At 36.6% G+C, this 9,963-nt stretch overlaps 1 protein-coding gene across 1 annotated transcript; it reads left to right on the top strand.

The window, feature by feature from the left end:
• Positions 1 to 424: 424 nt before the first annotated feature.
• On the top strand, positions 425 to 9,337 carry LOC125835630 (NAD kinase 2, chloroplastic-like). The gene is made up of 8 exons (XM_049514737.1): positions 425 to 649; positions 2,047 to 3,405; positions 4,360 to 4,481; positions 4,601 to 4,742; positions 4,831 to 5,055; positions 5,239 to 5,313; positions 6,461 to 6,562; positions 9,052 to 9,337. The coding sequence occupies exons 1-8, from the start codon at positions 425 to 427 to the stop codon at positions 9,253 to 9,255; spliced, it is 2,454 nt and encodes an 817-aa protein (XP_049370694.1). The 3' UTR covers positions 9,256 to 9,337.
• Positions 9,338 to 9,963: the final 626 nt, after the last annotated feature.

Here is a 9,963-nt window from a genome sequence, read left to right as displayed (position 1 = left end):
TAGATAAAGAATACGTAACACTCCACCGCACAAATCTAGTTACTAATTTTCATCTTCTTACAACTTGTAGCTAAAATCATCCAATTTCATCACATTTACCACTTTCCCTCTTTTCCCGCCCCCATATATACAGCTTCAAACTCCATTATCAACACTTCACATTGAAGCTTGAAATTCTTGAAAATTAGACATAATAAGCACGCACCCAAAATCTGGGGATTGTTGAAATGATCCTTTGTTTGTTCTTGAGAGAAGCAACACAATAAGAATTTCGACTTCAAGAAATCAATACGAAGAATCTTGAAATTCAAGTTTGGATTATACTAACCCAGATATCGAGAAACCAAAGTTATTGATTTGTTGTAGTGATTTTTCTGGTGAAGAATTGGAGTTTAGTAGTTAGTTTTTTCCCCTGAATGGTGGTATGGCAGCTTATTGTCCATGCCAGTTTGGTATGGGTCGGATAGGGGTAATTCATCTTCGTCAGCTAAGATGTGGAAAGATTTCAAGGTTTGGAATTGGGTCTTCATATTCATGTGGGTCTGTGTTGCGAAGGAACCTCAAATGTGTTGAAAGGCGAAGAATGAAGCTTGTTGTCAGTGCTGATCTCTCCAATGCGTTCTCTGTTAACATTGGCTTGGATTCTCAGGTTGGTGTTCCTGTTTTTGCTTTAATTGATCAATGTCTATAATGTTGTGGAGAGAATTGGTTGTGAAAATAGAAATGTAGTCCACTACCACTTATTTTCCCCTGTAATTCAAGTTTGATTTCTGTCATTTAAAGCTTTGGATATTTGCCCTCTTATTTTGTTAATTAGCTGGTTGCGAGGATATGACTCTTGATAACATGATTCTTGATAGGAGGCTGTGGAGGTTGGGTATTCGGGTAGAAGGCTAGTATTAAATAGTTTTACATCTGGTCTCTCTGGCTAGAACTATTAGTATTATTTTAGTATTTCCGTATTTCTCACTCTTAGTTTTCTATGGTGTACTACTTTTGTCTTGTATGCCTCTATTTTCTTACTATCGCGCTGTTGTTACTGCTTATGTATAAATGTTGTGTTTTACTTTCTTTGAGCCGAGGGTCTATTGGAAACAACCTATCTACCTGACAAGGTAGAAGGGTGAGGTTTGCATACACTCTACCCTCCCTCCCCAGACCCCACTTGTGGGACTATATTGGGTATGTTGTTGTTGTTGTTAGCTGGCTGCACTGACGGTGACAGAAAGGGATGGTGTTGGAAGCTTACCTTTGATCTTGCTTGAAATGTACTAGTCACTTTACAGGCCAATGAGTCTTCAAATGAGTAGACTTGAGATTGTCTTTCAGTTCACTTCATGTAAGATATGCCACTGTTGAACCTTCATGTGCCATAGAATAGGAAGTAAAAGAAGAGAGAGATGAACTCTAAGCAGAAGTCGGAACGTGTGTATTATTATGTGTTCCTTTCTATCTTTATTGAATCCAATTACCAACCAATGCTCTTTTTTCTTGGATTGCATATAGTGGATGAAACACAACAATGATAGGCTTGGGTTTCTAGCTATCAGATCTGCTTCTAGCTATTTTGTTTCCCCCCACAATAATGTGGCATATTGCCTGTTTCAGTATTTTGGTGTCTCTTGTATAGACTGATACAGAAGCCAAGTGTTTCTTGTTTGAAACAACTTAGTTGATTAATTTATTTCTTAAGCAAAACCAACGTTTGCACACAAATCTTTCAACTATGTTATTGTTCTTGTTACCTCTCCTTTTTGTCTCTAATTAGTTCAGTATTTTTATGTTTTGCCTTCTTTTTATCATTGTTTATTTACTGGATCGGGGATGGTTTATTTTTTATCTTTTTTTGATAAGTTGTGATCCAGGATGGTTTCTGCTCAGTTTTATTTTTATTTTGCAATATAAGTAACCCTATTGACAAAGGAAAGGACTACCCCGTATACTAGGGGTATCATAAAGTTCGAAATAGTTTCCGTCTACTTGAATAGTTATTGGTTTGAACTTCATGAGTTAGCTGACTGTTTTCCTGAAATTTGTACTCCCCAGCCCCGTGGTATATCAAAGTTACCCTGGATTGGCCCTCTACCTGGGGACATTGCTGAGATAGAGGCATATTGTAGAATCCTTCGAGCTGCCGAACAACTTCATAACACGTTAATGGACACACTATGCAATCCAGTGACTGGAGAATGTTGTATCTCATATGATGTGCCCTCAGAAGATAAACATTTACTGGAGGACAAAATAGCTTCTGTTCTAGGATGCATGATATGTCTTCTAAACAAAGGGAGGGAGGATGTCCTATCAGGGAGATCCTTGATAATCAACACATGTAGTGATTTTGATGAGCATGAAATGGATGATAAGCTTCCTCCACTAGCTTTTTTCAGAGGTGAAATGAAGAGGTATTGTGAGAGCTTGCACGTTGCTCTTGAAAACTTTTTAACACCGGATGATCCTAGGAGCATTGCTGTATGGAGAAAGCTGCAAAGGCTGAAGAATTTATGTTATGATTCTGGATTTTCCCGCGGAGATGATCATCCCTGCCATGCATTGTTTGCTAACTGGGATCCTGTTCATTTTTCATCAGAAGAAGAGGCGGAGTCTGCAAGTTCTGAGGTTGCTTTTTGGAGAGGTGGCCAGGTAACTGAAGAAGGTCTTAGATGGCTGTTGGAGAGAGGGTTCAAAACTATTATAGATCTCAGAGCTGAGACTATAAAGGACAACTTCTATGAAAAAGTTCTGGATGAAGCCATTTTTTTTGGAGATATTGAAGTTCTTAAACTTCCTGTTGAAGTTGGCACAACACCTTCAGTGCATCAGGTTGAGAAGTTCGCAGCAATGGTCTCTGATGTATACAGAAAACCCATTTATCTCCACAGCAGGGAAGGAGTTTGGAGGACATCAGTTATGGTCTCTAAATGGAGACAATACATGACTCTTTACACACCAGACATTGTGCCCAATGCCTATAAGGATGTCCCCTCCAGTGGGAATCCATTGTGTGATAGTAGTGGAACGCAGGAGGTAGGCTCTCCACCTAACTCAGAAGAAAATGAAACTCTTACTTATGAAGGTGTTTCTGCGACTGATCATGAAAGGACACTACCTAGAAGATCAAACAACAGAACTTCTGCTGAGGAACTTCTTAGACAAATTCCTGAAGCTAGGGAGAACATTGAGGCTCCCAAATCTTCAGTTGATGCTAACATGGAGCTGATTGAAGGAAATATGTGCACGTCCTCAACTGGTGTGGTAAGAGTGCAGTCCAGAAAGAAGGCAGAATCTTCCTTGACCTTCACTGATCCTAGCACCCAGCAGCAGAAGCTTTCATGGAAATCCACGCCAAAGACCGTTCTCCTTCTAAAGAAGCTGGGACAAGAACTTTTGGAGGAAGCCAAAGAGGTGCTTACCAGTTATCATTAATTGATCTTGGACTCTGTTTGACTACTCTGTTAATGCTGGGTATGCTCTCCCTGTTTATTTTTCCTGAGGATGCATACAGTTATCAGTAGGTTAAATAGAGCTGCTAATTTACTCTTGCAAGGCTCACATTTGTGTTTACTACAATTGAAAGGAAGACCCTCAAATTTTCCTTGAGAGTAAGACATCTAATTTGGCTCATTTGAAATTTCTGAGCTACACAATCATCTTATCTTCTTTCTGAACTCTTACATATATATCTTGAAAAATCCAGGCTGAGAGATCAAATAGGCCTACTTGCTCCTGTTTATTCTTTATCAACAATTAGAATAAAAAGAATATGCTCGACATATGTTCCTTTGTCATACTAGCCCATCAGCATATACAAACACGTTACAGAACCTGCCGTTAATTTGTGAATGAACATTTAGTGACTGTCAATCATCTGTAATATGAGTTCATCTACTTTCTGTCCAATTTTGTATGCGCCAACCAAAATGAGAAAGGAATATATGGCCGTTAATTTTCTCTAATCATTTTGGATCTTCTTGTCCACTGATTTCATCCCTCCTACATGAATTTGAGTGTGTCATGCAAGTCACTTCTTAATTTTGCCCAATTGAATCTTGGTTAGCTTAAACCATGGAGATTTTCCTCCATTTGTTTCATTTTGAGAACATATAATTTCAACTTGTTGTGCATAGCTCTATGATTCATGTATGGAACTTATCTTTGAAGGTTCCATATTTCAGAAAAATATGCACTTCTAGCAGATCCACTATTTTCTTTTTCAGCATGCTTATACAGGGGAAACTATGTCCTTATTGTTCTTTATTACTTGGTTTTACATTTATTTTAGATAAGCATCTCAGGCAATTAGTTTACTATCTCATAGTTTTAACTCATTTGCTTTTCTATTTTCATTCTTCTTTGAAGGTTGCTTCTTTCTTGTATTACCAAGAGAAAATGAATGTTCTTGTTGAACCGGAGGTGCATGATATATTTGCTCAAATTCCAGGCTTCGGGTTTGTTCAGACCTTTTATAGTCAAGATACTAGGTGGGATGACTCATAAACTGTATTGCAGATAGCTTTTCTTTTTTCTTTTTTTTTTTGTCTCGGTTCACTTCTTTTACTTCACAAAAAGATGCTAACCTTGCCTGATGTACCTAATGCAGTGATCTTCATGAAAGGGTTGATTTTGTTGCCTGCCTAGGAGGAGATGGAGTTATACTCCATGCTTCAAAATTATTTCGAGGGGCAATCCCACCTGTTGTGTCATTTAATCTAGGATCCCTTGGATTTCTCACTTCCCATACAGTATGCTTCCTGACTGACAATGTTATGATTTAGTTATTAATTCACTTGGAAAGTCTCTCCTCTTACTTTTTCTTATTAATATATACAGTTCGAGGATTATAAGAAGGATCTAAGACAAGTCATTCATGGAAATGGAACTCTGGATGGTGTCTATATAACTCTGCGAATGCGTCTTCAATGTGAAATATTCAGAAATGGGAAAGCAATGCCTGGAAAGGTGTTTGATGTTCTAAATGAAGTTGTAGTTGATCGTGGTTCTAATCCATATCTCTCCAAAATTGAGTGTTATGAACATGACCGCCTCATTACAAAGGTGCATTTTTGTAAAGCACTCCCAGCCACCCCATTGCCCTTTCAGAAGAACAAAAGAATCCCACTTTTCATATTTCAGGCTTTATAGATCTTCCAAGACAACTTTTTTGTTCAACAAGCATCCACTTGATTAGGGAGCTAGAGAATATGGAGATACCTGACGCCAGTTTATGTTATTTGGCAGGTGCAAGCTGATGGGGTCATAGTAGCCACACCAACTGGAAGTACAGCTTATTCTACGGCTGCTGGAGGTTCCATGGTAACTATTATCTCTGAAAGATGTGAACCTTTTTAATTTACATGAATAAAATTGAGCATAGTGTAATGAGTGGTATCCAAAGCAAAGGTTGAGTTAAAGCTAAATTATAGAACTAGTGTAAGTTGTGAGGGGTTCACAGCTTGAGCAGTTTGTTGTGGCAATAATGAACTACTGAAAAAGAACCACAGAGAAGCAGTACACTACCCATTCCCTTCTCAAGAAGAAATAGGAGAAGAAGAGATAAGGGAAAGAAAGAAGACTGCATTATTCACTTAATAGTAAAGATATAGAAGCTTCATGACATATTTTAAGAGCTATTGGTAGAAGCAGTGATTCCTCTTGTCAATAGTTAAATCTTGATGTGGAAATGGGGGGATGCAACAGATACTGAAGTTGAAATAGATAAAAAGATCACTTTGAAGATGTGGGAGAAAGCTGCTAAGTTAGTTGCAGTTGGGCTCCTGAATAAAAACCTACTATTAATTTTTCTGGAAAAGGTTGAAAACCTATCATTGATTACCAAAAAAAACTGATGGCAAGCTTCTTTCTGTGGTTCTGTATTCAGTGGTATTGATGTTTATGGTTCTTAGCTCCTTACTTAATCTAATATTGATCAAGTGGTTTACTTCTTTCCACTTCCTATTTATTATTCATGATAAAGCAATAAATGCATAATCTTGTTTCAGGATCCTATTTATTATACTGATTGAGAATAGTGGAGATCATAAAATTATTTCATAAAATGTCACTCTTAGTGTCAATGTGTGCAATAAGTCCGTAACTTGCAGCACTCAATCACGTTGTCAGCAAGTATGAACTGTTTTTTGGCATCAAAAGAAAATTGGTGGAACTATGTTAAACAAATGAGTTTTCAGTGTACTGCTAAGAAATTTTAGCTTTGTGAAGACTTCCCTCTGATTCTTTCATTCCACTCACTCAATCTTGAAATTGCATCTTGTAGTAAATGGTTTTGCTATAGATTAATTTGTAAATTTTGGAAGTTGTATGTTTATCGTTCATTTAATTGATGATGAAGCATCCTTCAAAACTGTGCTCCTTCTGGTCAATGTAGTTGATTGTTTCGTCTTGACCAAGTGGTTGCTAGAATAGAATATCAGTATATCACAAGGAAATTTATGTCATGCAGGTGCACCCAAATGTTCCTTGCATGCTCTTCACACCAATCTGCCCACACACGCTCTCATCCAGACCTGTCATTTTCCCCGACTCTGCAAAGCTGGAATTAAAGGTGACTTTCTCAGTTAATATCTTAATAGTCATAAAATAAGTTATCTTAATTACTGGTGCTAGTAGCTTGATGTTCGTTTATACTTTCTGGGAAGTGATACTTAATGGACCTAATTTCTAACTATAACCCCATACTGAATACCTTAACTGAATTGGAAAGTATTAGAAAAAAAATTGGGAAGAATAATAACTGAAAAAAATATTTGAGAAGAATATAGGAGCATTGTTGTATCTTGGTCATTAGTGATCTCTTAACACAGGATCCCAGAGTTGTATGCTTTAGGAGGATGTCTTGAACTATGCGATAACCAATCCGTGGAAGTGGGATGATGATTCTTTATTCATCTTTTACTTGTCAATGTCTTTTGTTTGTCTCCTGGTCATTGGTTCAATGACTAAGGTAGAAACATGGACCGTGTTCTAGCCGCTTGTCACGAGTTTGAATCCTTACTAGTGAACCTAGTGGGGGTATTTAAGCAAGAAAGAGTTGAAGGATGGACCCATTGAAAGAAAAAAAATGGATTGATCAGTTGTGCAAAAATAGACAACTTATTTTAAGGATGGCATTCGTTGGTTTCAAAAGAATGAATGATGAGGAATAGTAAAAGAGGAAGCAAACTAGAAGTAGACAGATGTCATGCAGGTGCACCCAAATGTTCCATCATACAGAGTTTGTTATGATGGAACAGTCTGTTTTTTAAATCAAGGTTGGATGTAGACACTAAGTCCGTTTCTGAAAGCACAATGATTTGATGATGACATTCTGATAATGCTTGTCCAACTGTAGTTGGTATACAGATACCAGAGAAAAAAAGACAACTGCTCACATACATAATATACACAATGGAGAAACTCTTTGGGGCTTGAGGTTCAGAAGAACCCTACAAAACTTATATAAATGGATATCTCACAAATGGACCAAGATACAGTGAGATGGAAAGAAAAAAATAATGGTGCTTGTTTGATACAATCGTTTAGGAGAAAGGTGCATTTCCATATTCTTAACTTTGAATTTTATAACTTTGACAATAAAAATCTTTTTCACTTGGCAAGTAACTAAGGGGCTATTCTTACAGCTGCAATTTGATAAAGAATACAACATATGTTAGGTGGTGTTACGTGTGTAAATGTTGGACCACCTATGCTTGCTTTGGAAAGTAGAGAGCCAGTTAAGGTGGATTATGGTGGATAATGCAGAATTTGTCTGCATACAGTGAGAAAAGTCTGCCACAATAATGACTTTAGCTTTATCAAAAAACAGTCTGCCACAATAATGCCACTATTTGTTCAGCTAGACTTTCACAATGATGAAAAGAAGAGACAGGGTATTGAATGTACCATCATTGGAGCTTATGTAAGTAGTTTGGACAGAGAAATAGAATAGTTTTGAAGGGATAGAATATACTTTAGTACAAATGAGGAGTTAAGGACTAGTCTTCTACATGCCACTCGATGTCTATTGTAGAGAACCATATTCTTGTATAGGTTCTTTACCTGTACAATGGGATTCTCTCATAACATCTACAATTTTTTTCTTCTTCTAGAATGTGTGTCCTTTCTTCTGCTGCTTCTTATCTTGGACTTCTCGTCTACTCCGTGGGGAAGTTGTTAATACAATTAAATATTATATTGAATGTTGCTAGTTAATTCATTTTTATGGCTGATTTATCAAAATCAGAAGTTGAAAATCAGTTTTATGATATGAGTAATTTCTTATTCCTGTTGAAATTACATTTCAATGATGTTCAATTTGAGTTTTTTTATTATTATTGTCAATAATGTATGATGGATGTTGAAATTAGTAATTTCAATTGCAATATAATGTTTTATGTTGTACTTTGTTTGTGCTAGATATTTTAAGTAATTCATTAATTGAGCGCTTCACTTTGAGGAAGTGTGTGCTTTGCTTGCCAGTTTTCACTTAAAGCCCCATAGGTGCTGTCTCTTTTTGCATTTTTTTCTGTAGAAACACATCTTCCAGTTCACATATCTGAAGCACCATATGCAACTACTAATACTTTGAGACTGAAAAGACAAACAGAAGCTACAACCTCACCCTTTATTTCTTTAAATGCTTCTGAATATGTGCTTGATTTTAATAGGTCATGTTAGAATATGTACTAGTCAATATTCTTAAATGGAGATTGACATGATTCCTGAGTTACTTTAAGTTTCTTAGGATGCTTTAATTTTTTGTCCAAATGGAGTACTATTGGTGCAAAAACCTGTATACAACTATCTTATTTGACAATCGGCACCCTGATGAATGTTCATGTCCAATTTATTGATGCACACTGTTATATCTTGTTTGACAATTGACTCCTTGATGAATGCATCTCTTGATGTCACACCATGAAATCTCCGTGATTTCAGCGAGTTGTGTCTAGTAGGAATCCTAGTCCCAACTGCTTCTTTCTGAACTGTTTGTTCTGTTCTGGATGCCATTTCATACTATTTGGTTAGAAGCTCAACTTATTTGCATGTAAACAGATTCCAGAGGATGCACGTGACAATGCTTGGGTCTCCTTTGATGGGAAGAGACGACAAGAACTGTTGAGAGGAGATTCTGTTCGAATATGTGTGAGCCCTCATCCGCTTCCTACAGTCAATAAGTATGACCAAACAGGTGATTGGTTCTCTAGCTTGACCCGTTGCCTGAATTGGAACCAAAGACTAGAACAGAAAGCACTCTGAAGCTAACTTGAACTATCCTTTTTTGGTAACACTGTTAATATTACCATAGACAACTTGAACTATTCATCCCCACATTTATGTAAAAAAAAAAATTGTATAGTCATATAAGAACAACTGGATTACAGAATATCCACTTAACAGAGTAGAAAATTCATTTTTTTTCCCCATTTTCCTGTTGTTATAGCATTGATGAGCTATTTTAGATTGAGCAGATAATGCCTTACTGCATTATGCAATATTTCATTGAGAAGTTATCTTCTATTATTACATCGTACTTTTTTCTTGAGGCTCTTTTTATTGAATGGAAATGTTGATTCATCCTGTCAAAAGAGTGAACCCCTATAACCTCATCAATCAGTATTATAGGGGTGGGCATGTTACGGTATTAAAAATTTCCGTCAATAGTTTTGGTTTTCAATTTTTAAAATATTATCTACTAGAAACAAAGGTTTGTCCCACCGTGAATCAGTGGGAAATTTGTGCTATAGAACATGATTTTCCTACTCATTTTTCCAACCGGCACACTGGAAAAAAAAAACATGGTGAAAAATAGATTTAGCCTATAACACTGCGAAGCTTCCTATTTTTTCCATATGAGCAATTACTTATCTTTTTCTTTTCATATTGATTCAATAAAAATGTTTGTGAGAATAGTCGTGGAATAGTTTTTAGTGGAAAACTAGTGATGTTTAAATAGTGTATACTATT

The sequence above is a fragment of the Solanum verrucosum genome, unplaced genomic scaffold (genome assembly GCF_900185275.1).
Source record: "Solanum verrucosum unplaced genomic scaffold, falcon-dt-bn FXZP01000128.1, whole genome shotgun sequence".
NCBI classification, from domain to species: Eukaryota; Viridiplantae; Streptophyta; class Magnoliopsida; order Solanales; family Solanaceae; genus Solanum; species Solanum verrucosum.
The sequence above is the reverse complement of the archived record's forward strand: the minus strand, read 5'-3'. Positions and strand labels throughout refer to the sequence as shown.